Raw genomic sequence first — 13,905 nt, forward strand, 5'->3', positions numbered from 1 at the left:
ACCTCAAAGTCATAAGAAGGTCAATCAGATGCAGATGTATGGGGAGAAATGATTATCTGTTGTTTGAAGCAAAAACAAAGCGGTCTGGCTGCATTCACATATCCATCTTCAGATGCTGACCTTTGCCTTTTAAGAGTAAGATGTTAGATCTTTTCTGTGCTTGTTCTATTGATTGGCTCCAAGTCTCTTGTGGGACTGCTTTGCTAAATGGCAAGGCCTCCAGCTCGCATGCTGGACCGGGTTGAGGTTACTGCTGTCAATGGGAGGGGAGGTCCTCTGACTCCTGTTTGTCCCTGACTCCTCAGGATGGAAGGATTGGCTGTTAGGAGAGGGCGCAAGCCTAGGTCCAGGGCCATTGATGCTGCTGTTTCTCTTCCGTACTAGGGTGGAATTTACATGTTCCAGCTTGTGGACACGTACGCTGCCTCCTACGCCCTCGTCATCATCGCCATTTTTGAGCTCGTGGGGATCTCCTACGTGTACGGTAAGGGAACCACAGGGCCTGCTGCTCAGGGAGAACTTAGTGTCAGTAACGTGTCCATGGCAAGTGGGTTTTCCATTTTTAATAAGACGATGAAAGTGTTTAATGGCAGCTATTTAGGAAACATAAGAGAGTTGCACCTTTATTTCCACACTTGCCTCAGGACCACTGTGATCCAGATTTAATACAGAAACAAGAGGTGACTGATGGTGACACTCAGAAATCTTTGTCCCAGAAACTCCTAGGACCCTGCCTTTGGGTGCACGCTGCATGTGAACAGTTAATGTCTGGGGACAATGGCCAGGTTAGGGAGGAGGAAGGCTACTTCGCAGGTATGAAATTACTCCCTGGTCTTGGTAGCTGCAGTCCCCGTGTAGCTTGAGGGAAGGTGGAGCTCCACAGCTGGTCCCCGGATACCGTAGTGAGAAAAGAGACCACCAGGCTCACAGACCCTTAGGAAACTTTATTAGCATCATGGGAGCCTCTGATCCCATGCAACATCTCAATCCCAGCTTTTCCCAGGAATAAATTTTCATTTCTTTACAGTTTAGTCTTTCCTACCATCACTATAGCAACCTGTATCCCATAATCAGTGGGGCCATTATCAAGAACAATAGGAACTGTAATTCAGTAGATGCCATCTTTGCCCTTTGTGTGGAGGTGTTTGTGCTTGGCCATCTCACCGGGTGACCTGTCAGATTCAAGGCCCTACTGACTTCTTTGCACCTGGAAGTCTGCTCAGAATCGTCCCTGGACGAAGGCCCCCTAATATAAATAAGGCCTCTACGGCAAAAACCAGCACGGTGAAAATGCTAGGTCAGACTGTCTAACTGTTTCAAACCCAAAAAGAGAAAGCACCATGCTGTGAGCTAGAAGGAAAGGCAGGACGTCACTGGGAATGCTGGATGTGAGTGAGGGACAGATGCCCAGAGGAAGGGGGGCAGGCCGAGGGCTCTGCAGAGCTCCGCCTTCCAAGTTGGGGCGGGGGCCCAGTGGCCTCACCCTGCCCACCAGGTATCCTTGACATGAGCATCTTGCTTTTAATGTAATTGTTAAATTCATTGAAATGGAGGGGCAGGAGGGGAATCAAGATGTAGAAAGGAAACCTCTCGTGGAAAACATGGGCGCCCCAGAAACAGGAAGACACTGTGGTCATTTCTGGGTGTTGGTGGAGGGGAATTTTTCTTAGACTGGAGATCACATCCCCACCGCAGGGAGAGTTTAGTTTCTGGCCAAAGAAGAGGGTTCGCATGCCACTGTGCTGATGGGATCAGAGGCCAAACTGCCAGCTTTGGGCTGATGGGCCAGCCTGGAGCCTGCAGCGATGCTGCAACTGAGACCTCCAGCCCGAGGGTGGGTGAGGCTTCAAAGAGCTTTCTGCACCAGTGAGAGTGGCAGGAGCCCAGTCCATCTGCCACCAGGAATCTGCACTCTTGGCCCAGGTACCAAGGACTTCGCCATGGAGAGGCCAGGCGAGCTTCCGACACCCTCCTTTGGAAACGCAGCCCCTGTGGGTCACGCGTAAGCTCAAGTCCTCAGATGGTCTGCAGGTAAAGGCAGGAGAGCATCTCATTCCTGGCACTGGCCAGGTACAGGGAGCCATCTCACTGCCTCCTCCGCTGTCTGTATCCTCTCTGCTAACTGTCACAAACGGCGCATTTGCACAGTTCTTTCCTCTACGACAGGGCTGTTCAGTGTGGTTTACAAGCATCATTAGAGAAACCTTTTACAGTTTCTGTTTTAGAAGTTAAATAGCACCTCCTCCCATGCCCCCGTATAAATCCAGTAGTAGATTTCTTGATTCTGAAGGAAAAAATAAATCCTAAGTGCTTCAATCCTTGGGCTTGGCTGATTCTCCTGGGGACCACCCAGGAGGTGGCCTGGTCTCTGAGAGGGCTGGGCCAGCCTCCGGAACAAGGTCGACTGTGCTGGGCTCAGGATGAACTTGACATTGGATGTGGGTGTGAACCTCTGATTTGGACCTGGAAGGGATTTTAAGAAGTGAGTCTTAGAAGAAATATTTGAAATAAGCTGACATAATTGTTAGCGATGAAAGGAAAAGCCTCATCAATACGTAATTTACACTCCAGAGGACAGTGTGTTCTTTAGCGAGATGATGAGGTCCGAAACTAACACAAGGTTAGTTTTAGGCAGTTGAACCCTGAAGAAGGAAAATGAACCTGACTGATGTAATGCGCTCCTGTCCTGGCTGCAGATTTAAAAAAATAAGCAAGTGAATGACAGAGCTTTGTGTTTTCTTCTTGGTTCTAGTAATCTCTAGACTCTAGATGCTAGAGGATGTCATTCAAACATTTGAAATACGGTAGGTGTAATTTTCAAGTTTTGTCTTTAGATTGAAATGGCTGATGCAAGTTCTCACGTCAACGTTCCTCAAAGGCCAGGATCCGGGTTTGAGGGAGTCAGGTTGAGAGCGGAGCTCCCTGGGCTTGGGGTAGGAGCACTGCCTTCAGCAGACTTTTACCTAGATGGTCCCTTTGAGAAAGTGAGCTGCGTTTTCCTGGGAGCCCACACAGGCGTCTTCGGGCTGGGGGTCCATGTGATTGAACTGCCACCACAAAGACCTCCTGACCGCCATCTGCTGGGCTCTATGCCGTGCGTTTCCCCCCAAAGCACGATATATGCCATTGTCTTGCTCTCTTTTCCACTTTCATCAGTTACTTGTTTCCCATCCCACCCGCAGACTGTCTTGCTCCACATCCTCGAGGAATGTTAGAGTCACACCAGGCAGTGGCTTTTACGTGATGGAGTATGTCATTCTTCAGCTCTTGTTGCCCATCCTGCGGGCTGAACTTGTCCGAGTTTAGTGCAAATGAAAACAAACAAAAAAATCCTCCCAGAACTCCATTTTGTTCCCCATGATTCCCCTCCATGACCTCCATTTCTGTCTTCTTGGCCGAACTGTCACTGTCCCCGTCTCCTTCAGGGTGTGAGGTCCCCAGCTCCCTTTGCTGGGGCTCAGTAGATGGTAGGAATGAGAGGCGTCAGTCTATCACTAACTCACACAGGTAACTGAGTGATGAAGAGATACTGAGGCAGTGCTTATGCCTGTGTGCTCCTGGGAAAGTGGGGAGGGCGGGGTAGTTCCCTACGTTCCTGCGACTCGCCCCCTAGCTACCAGGAAGAGCAAACCCACTTAACACATTGAGAAGAAGGTCGGTACTAAGCCAGGCATCCTTGTCTGGGAGCACTTTTGCCGCCCAGCGATAAAGGAAGGTCAGAGTAGCCAGGAAAACCTCGAGAAGGTGGCATCTCAGAGATAAAACACTTAGTCAGGGGTAGGTTGAGTTAATTGCTAACCGAGGTGGGGAAAATCTGAGCCAACACATAGGTTTTGGCTCTGAGAGATGGGGCCTTCCCATGAACTGTAAAAGAATAATCTGAGGTACACCCAGGACTGGAGACATAATTTGTAGGACCTGGTGTGGGATGAAAATGTGGAGCCCCTTGTTAAAAAATTATGGCAAATTTCAAGATGGTGACAGGAGAGCGTTAATCCAGGTGCTGCGCCCTTCTGCGCATGGGGCCCCGTGAGTGCACAGCCTGAGTGCCAGGAGGCTGGCCCTCGTCACACAGCCGAGAGAGCAGCCCCTGGAAGACCAATGCCTGACTGAGGGCAAGGGCGTGGTTTACGAAGACACATGCCCCAAAGCTGCAGAAGTGAAAGGGCTTGGTTGGTTGAAGCAAGTCCTTGGCTTCCCCGTTCAGGATTGGTTGCTTATATGGAGCTTGTTGTAGGCAGATTTCTGAGTCCAAGATCTGTTAGTTGAGTCCAGAAAAGAAGCCACAAGTTCTCTCTTTTTTTCCCCTGCTGTTCTTGTGCGAATTCAGTGAGAAGCAGTTGCTCAGATCCCTTTTGGAGCCTGACTATCTTACCTTCCAGGCTCACGGCCGTGAGGTAGGCAGGTCTCCGTGCACATGCTGCAGGCTCCATGAACGATTCCTTTATCAAGACTTAGGCCTTGAAGACAGGAGGGCTTTGGGTCAGCGGAAGGGACAGAGTAGGCAGAGGAAGCCATATCAACAAAGGCCTAAGAGGAAGGAGTCCACTGACTCAGTGAGGGATACAGGTGGAGTGAGTCAGGTGGATGGAGCGACTGGAGAGCCTGACTCAGGAATGAGCAGGAGGTAGAAGGGTGTCCTGCTGGTGCCCCTGGGCTGCATCTACAGGACCAGCCTGTGAGTTGGCAGAGAACTCATGGGACCTGGAGCCTTGTTGGAGGCAGAGGCCAGGTGTCCAGAGAGGCCTAGAGAGGGAGATGAGTTTCCAGGGACCGAGCTGGCTCTGGAACCCAAGCCTTCTCCCTCTGAGTCCTGGGACCGCTCCTCTGCGTCAGACTGCCTCTGGTTGAGCGCTCGTCATCCGCCCCTTCCTCCAGCTCTGACTCCAGCTCCTTGTCCCCTCCCGGGAAGCTTGAGCACTTCACCACCACTCTCCTCCTCCCATAAGAGGCTATCTGTAGGTCTTCCTCGGGTCTAACCTTGAACCCTATCACATCAGTTTCACCAGTCAAGCCGCACAGCATCGTCTCTTGGGGATGGTTTAGTGGAGAGGAATAATCGGGCAACAGGATTGATACTGATAGCAGAAAGTTCTAGAATCTTTTTTGAAGCACTGCTTTCAGTGTCACGTGTGTGTTTGAGGGCCTCAGCTTTGACTTTTGTTCTTTTAGTTCTCTCCCCTCACTTATGCCCAGGGTGTCTAGTGTCCAGACGCCACTCATTTGAAGGTATTTGATGACACTAAAGGAAATACGCAATTAAACAAATCCAAAGATGGTCAGGCCAACTAACTCAAGACATGCAGTTCTTGCTGGTGGACCCAGGAAGCAACCTGGAGCCTCCTTGCATCATGGCTTGACCTCCTGGAAAGGCCCTAAGAGCTCATTTGGCCCATTCTCCCCAGTAAAGCTGCAAAGGCTCAGGAGGGGTCATGCCCTCCCTCAGGCCACACAGTGCATTAGAGGCAGAATAGGGTTCAACTCGCGGGTCTCCACTCCTGGTCCAGCGCTCTTCCCACTGCACTTTTGTGGTTGACCCCGACCAGGGGTACCTTAAAGTCGAGCAGCAGGCTCAGCTGCAACCTGAGCGATGTGAGAGAGAGTTGAGAAAAGCTGCCTCTGGCGGGTTCCTGACACCATTCCCAGCACAGGATGCTCTCGAGCAAACCCGAGGCTTGGCTGTCCTGCGTGACGGCAGTTGTCAGCGGGGCCTCCTGAGGGCTGGCTGACCTTCTGGGTCTGGACTTGGCATGGAGTAGAAGCACATGCCGGGAGCTGAAGGCCATGAGAGGTCTCAGGGTCCATCGTTTTGGCAGTTATGGCTAGATGGACTTTTTGGGGTAAACTTTAAAATTGAAGTATAACATCCATACCGGAAAGAGCACCTCTGTCGAGTGTGCAGCTCAGATTTTCACCCCGTGTAACTGGCGCCCAGATCAAGATGCAACACTATTGGGGCCATTTTTTTAAGGGGCTGAGATGAACTCTTCTGTTCCCTGAAGACCCCCATCTCTGCTTTCTACCCCAGCAAGAGATTGTCTTCTTGCCTCACACCATCCTTCCCCACGCCCTCGTAGTGGAGAGCAGGTGTGGAGGGAACAGGACCAGGAAGGATCAGGCTGGGCTGAGGTGGGGGCAGGGAGGGGGCACTGGTCAGGTGAAGGCAGCAAGGACAGCCGGTACAGAGGGAGGTGATGGCAAAGGGTCAGGCATGGAAGTGAAGGCTGGAAGGGGGGCCCCAAGGGACCAAATTCCACTGCTCCTCATGGGGCTGAGGGTGGAGGACCCAGAAATCCCAGGGGGCTGTGAGAGCCTGGGAGCTGGAGGAGCAAGTGGCCATAGTCTCTGGGAAGGTGCCTGAGGATGTGCAGGGGATGCTTCTCGATGGGAGGAGGCCGAGGGCAAGTGAGGGCTTTCCCTGAAGACGACCTCTGGCCCCTTGACCTGCAGGTCCCCACTCTTCACATAAATGACCCAGAGGATGAAGGGATGAGATTTACATTGACACTGCTGGGCCCCCGGTCAGAACTGCTGACTCTGAAGGAGCTTGATCTTGGGTCCCTTTCAGGTCCCTTCAGCACAGTGATGCTGCCGTTCTGGGAAAGCCATGCCTCTGATGAGCTCAGGGAACAATGCAAGAAACTGCCCATTCGAATACATTCCTCAGTGGCTTTTCCTTTCTGGAGTGGTTTAAAACCTTCCCAAACCAAGAGTGTACGGGATGGTGGTTAGTGGGGCCGTGAGAATAACTCTCCCCTGCTCGTGACTCTAGTGAAGTGCCAGTGGCCAAGAAGACAGCAATCCTTTGGGTTCCAACAAAGTGGGCGATGAGCACTTGGACTTTCCCATTGGTTTTTGCCTGCTGTTGTCATCTCACACAGAGCAAAGATCAACTGACTCCTGGAAGAGTGTCCTTGGGAGGGCAAGGGACAAAAAGACCAGTGGAGAGTGACTCTTGCCCTAAATCTCAGGGCTTTCCTAAGACCCTGTGCTTAATGACCATGGTCTTAATTGGTTTTGCCCGACGTGTTGCTAAGCACATAAGGCCAAGGGAGAAAACAGCCACAAAGGTGAATATGCCGGGCTGTGGCCGTGCTCAGAGCCCTGGCTGGTCTGGATGCCACTGTGGGATGACATGTTTTAACCTCACTGCAGAGAGTATTTCATATCTATTTAAATGTTCAATTTGCACCAATCTCCTAGTCATTTGTCTGATGGTTTCCTGCATACTAAGGGTTGTGTTGACACCAGGCTGGGCCCGTCCCTGGCTCATGGCACTTGAGTGAGGGGCTCTATCGCTGTCCCCTGCCCCCACCCCACCCCTGCCACTGCGCCTCATGCTCCATCTCCGTTTGTCTGTTTGCAGGCTTGCAAAGATTCTGTGAAGATATAGAGATGATGATTGGATTCCAGCCAAACATTTTCTGGAAAGTCTGCTGGGCGTTCGTAACCCCCACCATCCTGACCGTAAGCCTTGCATGCTTCACTGTGCGGATGGTGCCTTGCGTGTGTGTGGTGCTCTCTGTTTGACCAAAGCGTGTGCCTACATGTGAGCCCCGGAATCCGGTAGGATGGGTATTATTCATGTCTTGCAGATGAGAAAACTGAGGTTCAGAGAGGTGAAGCGACTGTCCTACAGGTGCCTGGCTGGGACTCATGCACAGGTCCTGACGGACTGTTTCCCTGAGACCAGTCCCCTCGCGGTCTGAGAGCAGATAACGCTCACATTTCCCCACGTACTGTGTACGGTCCAGCTCCATTCGAAGTGCTTTCTGGGCCTCACCTCATCTCTCCCCCGCAGCAGCTCTGTGGGGCCGGCATTATATCCTCCTGCCTAGCATTTCACACCTAATAGTTAACAGCGCCCGGCCCGGATGGAAAGGCCATCTGGCTCCAGACCTCGTCTCTAACCACTGCCCCATATGGCCTCTCAACAACACGTAGAGAAGTTAGACTTTTATTGTTCGTTTTTATTGCTTTTGAGGACTATCTTGTCATCCTCAAGTGTGAGGATGACATTTGAGATCATCTGACATTCATTTTCTTAAAGATCAGGGCCCTTCTTGTATCAGTAAATCTGCATGGGGACTCACCTGGACATGCTGTCGCCTCTGTGGTGCCTTAGGCTGTGTCTTTGCCTCATCCACCTTGCAAGCACAGTAATTGACTGAGACCTTGCCGTCCAGCCCGGCTCTGTGCCCTATGGTGTCATCTTGGTAAGGCTGCCGGTGGCCGGCTGTAGTTCCCATATTGCCCAGTAGGTGGCACTAGAAACCAGATTAAGACCCTCCTTTTCTACACTGTACCGGCTTCTTTAAAGGAAAACAAGCAGGATGGAAGTAAGACTGTAAAGAAAAGAAAATATAGATTTTCCTTTTTTTTTTTTTTTACTGTCACCAAGTGAGTTTTAATTAAAACACCTCATTTTCTTTCTGAAAAGACAGAAGTTTAGAGAGAGAAAGCAGTCAGTGTTTATCTCCCTTTGCACTGGCACGGACATAATCCTGAGGCCCACATCTGTACTCACATTTTAGAGGCTGTAATTTGTTTGTTAAGTTCCCCCAGGTTTGGGGCATGAGAGTTGAAAAGGATTAAGATAGATTTTTCAGTCTCTTGATTTCAGGACTGAAATGCGTATGAAGAACTCGGATTCACCCAATTGGTGGGAAGAAAACTTGAGACTTTCTCGCCTCTGCTGTTCCCCATGTCTGCTGTTCCCGACTCTGCTGTTCCCCATCTCTGCTGAGCTTCTCCAGGTCCCCAAGTTCCTACTACTAGGGTGAAATCCCAGTTCGAGTCTATTCCAGATTCTGCGTTTCCCTTCCGCCCTATCTTGGAAGAGATTAAGCTTCCGAGGATTCTATTCTATTATGCATAAGTGCATCACGTGATCATAATGAGCTCTTCTCCTCGTGGGGTCTGTTCTAGGCAGGTGGTCTGTGAGCTCGTCTCTAGAGCTTCTGCCCGCTCTGCTTGCCGGGGGACTGCCCCCGCTTCACGGCCACGTGCGCCGCGGCTTGGAGAGGCCAGGGAGCTCGCCTGCGGCCACAAAGCCTGCAGGCGACGGAGCTAAGAACTGAGTCCAGGGCAGTCTAGGCTTTGAGTCTGCATTCTAATAAATTTCTAAACCCCAGTGCTTTCCCTTCCAAGTGGAGTTTGGCCAATTTTGGATTACTATAATCCTAATCTTCCATGTGAGCAGCGTGTCAGGGGAAAGGAATTCGAGGGACTGGCTGTGTTTTTTGAGAAAGTGCCTCAACTATGCTGTGCCTTACTTAATTTCCATTATAAAACTCATGTCAGAAACTTGTGGAAAGGTCCCAGAAAATATCTTCAACCCGATTCCCCTTCTGTGCGTGGGAGCTAGGGACCAGTAGAGGTGGTCCCTTCCATCCTCATCGTCACTGATGAGTCTCTCTCCAGGGCCTTCTTCAGCTGCCATCAACAGAGGGTCAGGGTGGGCCTGGCTCAGTGGCTAAATTATCCTGTCTTGTGGCCAGGCTCCTGGGAGGGCAGAGGTTCATCAAAGCTGACCCGGCAGAAGGAAATGTATGGCAAGAACAAGTTGGCACAGAGAGGTCTGGTGCGATATTTGTGCAGCCGGAAACGGAGGACCAAGCCTGGCACTTCCTTTTTGCTGTTCGCCCTTCCGTAAAATGGCTATTTGTAGTGTGCAGGAATGAGCTAAGATTATGGGTTTAAATTACTTCGAAACCCATGAAATAAAATTGATCATTTTTATATGTGCCTTCATGGATTTATAGAGCTATAAATATTCTCTTTGCAATTATTGTGTACATAGTCAGATCACGTCACTGAATTATGCGCACACATAAGCAGACGTATTACTATTTATATAGTAAATGAAATGGAGCAACTTACCATAATTACATTAGGCCATACTTCCAATAGACTGGTTAATAAAGCTTATAACTCTAGGGGCAAATGTTTGGAAAGGGGCCTCGGGGGTCGGCCCCGTGGCCGAGTGGTTAAGTTCTCACGCTATGCTGCAGCACCCAGCCCAGGGTTTCACTGGTTCGGATCCTGGGCCAGGACATGGCACCACTCCTCAGGCCTTGCTGAGGCGGCGTCCCACATGCTACAACTAGAAGGACCCACAACTAAAAATATACAACTATGTACTGGGGGGATTTGGGGAGAAAAAGCAGAAAAAAGAAAAAGATTGGCAACGGTCGTTAGCTCAGGTGCGAATCTTTAAAAAAAAAAGAAAATGGCCTTGAGTAGGTGACTTTCCACAGGAGCAGTTTTTTCAACAGTTGTCTTCAGGCTCCTCTTGCTTGGAATCGATACATTGAATTATTGTTGCATTGAAATAGTCACTTGCCCCAGCAGCCCGGGCTCTGCAGCGATAATGTAGATGCCTGACATTGGTGTAGTGCTTCACGTTTTTCCAAAACACTTCCATATGTTATCTTTTCTGACATAGGTCTCTCCAATCGTTTTGGGGCGCTTATTTTATTGCTTAAGACAGACTGAGAAGGTGGGGAGGAGGGAAGGAGTTACGTGGGCACGTTATCCTAGGTCAATGCTGCCATAGGCAGGCTGAGCACCGGGAAGAACCCGGGTTCTCAGGGCTGTGCCCCGGAAGGCTCGGCTAGGCCAGTTGGATGTTGTGCTCTGTCTTCTTCCAGGCCGCTCTCTTTGGCACCTGCGTTCCCATGCTTCTCTTCCTCTGCACTAATAACCACGTCTTCAAGGGATTCTCCCGCTGTTGCCAGCCAAATTGTGCCGCAGTAGGAGATAATGGGCCGAAAATACATCATGACCTCTCTTAAAATTGAGGGGGAACTGTTGAGTAAATACTGGGCTATCGTTCCCAGGAAACTGGTGTTGTATACGCGGTGTGACATAGATGCGTTTTATAGAGAAGTCTGAGCTGTAAAGGTCCATCGGCTAATGAGTGGCAGAGCTGAGATCAGCCGGCTGGTTTCGGGCTCTCGGCCCGCCGTTGGGTGACGAGGCCCGTTCACCTTGCGTCCGTTGGGCCGGGGCTGTGCATTCATTCTCTTTGCCCCACAGCTCGTTACAGGACCAAGCTTCCGGCTCAGGCACTGCTTGGGGACCACTCCGGGTCTCACACAGTCAGCTTTAGACACAGCTCTTGGATGTGGGCCATGCCCCGTTCAAGGAGAAAGCAAAGTAAATCCGACTCATTTTTAAAAATTAAAATGCATAAACTTAATGGATTTTTTTCTTGTAACAAAAGCTTGATTATCCATTATACAAAGTAGAGATAACCCCTTAAAAACACTCACCTCCCCTTCTCCCCCCTCTACCCCTCAGTCACCTTGGTGTGCACCCTTCAGACTTGTCTTCTCAGCCTGTCTGTGTGCATGTGCACGTGTATGCATGGCTCAGGTCCTGTGGGATGGCAAATGCAGGGTCAGCAGCTAAGTGTGTGTCATCCTCACCTCTTTGAAATTCAGTTTCTTCACTTGGAAAATGGATTAATGATACTTCCCTTTCAGGGTGGTCATGGGTTTCGAATGAGATGATAGATATGAAAGCCTCGGACTCAGAGCAGGGCTTCAGTACCTGGCTGTTGAATGAATGAATGCTTCCCACCGCCACCCTGCTCTAACACATGTGTTTCTTTTTTCTCCCAGTTTATCCTCTGCTTCAGCTTTTACCAATGGGAACCCATGACCTACGGCTCGTACCGCTACCCGAACTGGTCCATGGTGCTCGGCTGGCTGATGCTCGCCTGTTCCGTTATCTGGATCCCAATTATGTTTGTGATAAAAATGCATCTGGCTCCTGGCAGATTTATTGAGGTAATTCCACCAGCTCCTCCCCCTACCATCCTCTCCCAAGAGAGAATCTCTGAGAGCTCTGTGGGCTAAAAACCAAAAGATTCGTTAAACTTAGTCTAGAAGGAGACTTGGTGATTACAGTTGCTATGTTTCTGCTAACCTCATTTTTATTATGTCTTATTCCTCTAATGGAGGGGCTCAGCCAGTCCACAGGCTGAGCTGTTACTATGCTATTGCTCAGCGCAGTGACAGCTCCAGGGAATAAATGATGTGAATGTCTCCTGTCTCTTCCGCCTCTCCCCTCAGCCACACTTTAAATCCCAGTGTTCGGTTTTTAACCACAGATCAGATTCCCCTTTTCCTGATGTTCTTCTCTGTCCAAGCCTCCTCAAGCCTGCAAACATCTATTACCATTACACTGAAAATCACTACCCCTTCCTACCCCTGTGCCTATTAGGGATGGCTGAAGGGTCCAAGCTGATGAAAATGTTGCCATCCCTGTAGAATGTAATGCAAGGTTCAAAGCATGGCTGCTAGGAGGTGGGACTTGTCTTTCCTTGTCAGTGCATCCCTTGCTGGATGCATATTCCATTGCTAATGCAAAAATATCCCCACCTTCGCTCCAGAGTGGATGGGGAGGGACTGCCGCTTGTTACGCCACCAGTGAAGTGTGGTCAGGCTCTGACGTGCTAGGAATAGATCAGCACCACCTTTGTCTTCAAGATCAAAAGAGCTGGCATTTTGGCCCAGACTGGTGCTCCTCAGGGTTTGGTCCAGGGACCAGCAGCACCAGCAGCGCCTGGGAGCTCTTTGGGAATGCAAATGATCAGGCTTCAGCATGACTCCACTGAACCAGAATCCTGGGGAAGGGGGCCCTGGCGTCCATAGTTTTAACAAGCTCCCAGGTGGTTCTGATGCACACTCGAGTTTGAGAGTCTTTGGAGTAGAGCACGGTGATGAAACACCTGCCAATGGGGGGAAGTGGAGAACAGCTGGATGGGCTGTGCTCTTGGCCAGTCACATTGAGAAAAGGAGGAGAGCTCTCCACGGAGACTCCGGAGGGGAGGAGGAGGATGGGAACAAAGCAGGTGCGTAAATGCCCAATGCAAGCATCCATGTCACCTCTGTTTCCGTTGGGCCAAAGATGGAGATAGAGTTGGCAAAGGGAGATGTAGGAATCTTCCTTGTGAAGCTGAGCTCCAGTTTCCATCCTCAGGAAATTCTGTCCATTTTCCCCTTGCGATAAATTATTGTGCCCCTTGACCCCCAGGGACGGCTCGCTCGTGCCCCAGGTGAACCTCCCACAGCTGACCCAGAAACCTCTTTCCCTCTGCACAAAAGCTGGTGTAGCCACTGCTACTTTTGTCTTAGGCCAGAATTCTCTAAACTGATGAGTCGGCTCTATAAATAGATTACGGTTGATTTGGGACACCAGGGTTGCAAACTGATGATTAAGGGGAGATTAAACTAACAGATATAAGAAATGGCTTCACTTTACTAGGTAATAAACATATAATTGTTCCCTCTTATGTAGTCAGAAATATGTTTTCTTTCTTTTTTCTAGAAGATGTTCCAGTCCAATTATGTTTTCTGTAAAAAGTTCAGTGGAAGGATTAGAGACACTCCCATTATTTTTAGCTTGCCTGCGAGAACCCACACTTCTGAACCAAGTCAGAAGCATATATTTTTATCAACAGATAATTAAAATCTTTGCTTAGTCTTGGCAATGTATCTTTGGGGTTGGGTTTTCTTTTTTCCTGGCCAATTATATACTTTTTGGAAATATGCTAAACAAAATCCAATTATTGTGATGTAACAAACCACTGTTGAGGCTATAGAACAAATAGTAATCGAGCACACGTCCTTTGCAGACTGCGTTTGGCAGTGGAGAGAAGCTTGTAGATTCTCTACATTTGGAGGGAAAAAATGTGTAATTAAAATTTGGGCCCTTTATCGTCTATTAATCTTATGCAAGGCAAGCCCTGAGCAATTGGAATATTGCTTGCAGGGTGATGTAAATAATTTAAGTGAACCAAACTAAGTCTCCTATTTACTGCGTCCCTCACTAATTAATTCATGGGGCTGATCTTCCTGAAATGCTTCTCCTGGTGGGGCACCTCTTGGCTCAACG

At 49.7% G+C, this 13,905-nt stretch overlaps 1 protein-coding gene across 1 annotated transcript in view; it reads left to right on the forward strand.

Annotated features, from left to right (window-relative positions):
* The window catches only part of SLC6A5 (solute carrier family 6 member 5), a 55,783-nt gene that overhangs the window by 37,082 nt on the left and 4,796 nt on the right, over nt 1-13,905 (forward strand). Inside the window, exons 13-15 of the mRNA XM_023646173.2 lie at nt 385-484; nt 7,367-7,467; nt 11,628-11,795. Coding sequence (XP_023501941.1) covers nt 385-484; nt 7,367-7,467; nt 11,628-11,795 — 369 coding nt within the window. The remainder of the gene's footprint in view (nt 1-384; nt 485-7,366; nt 7,468-11,627; nt 11,796-13,905) is intronic.

The sequence above is a fragment of the Equus caballus genome, chromosome 7 (assembly GCF_041296265.1).
Source record: "Equus caballus isolate H_3958 breed thoroughbred chromosome 7, TB-T2T, whole genome shotgun sequence".
Lineage (NCBI taxonomy): Eukaryota > Metazoa > Chordata > Mammalia > Perissodactyla > Equidae > Equus > Equus caballus.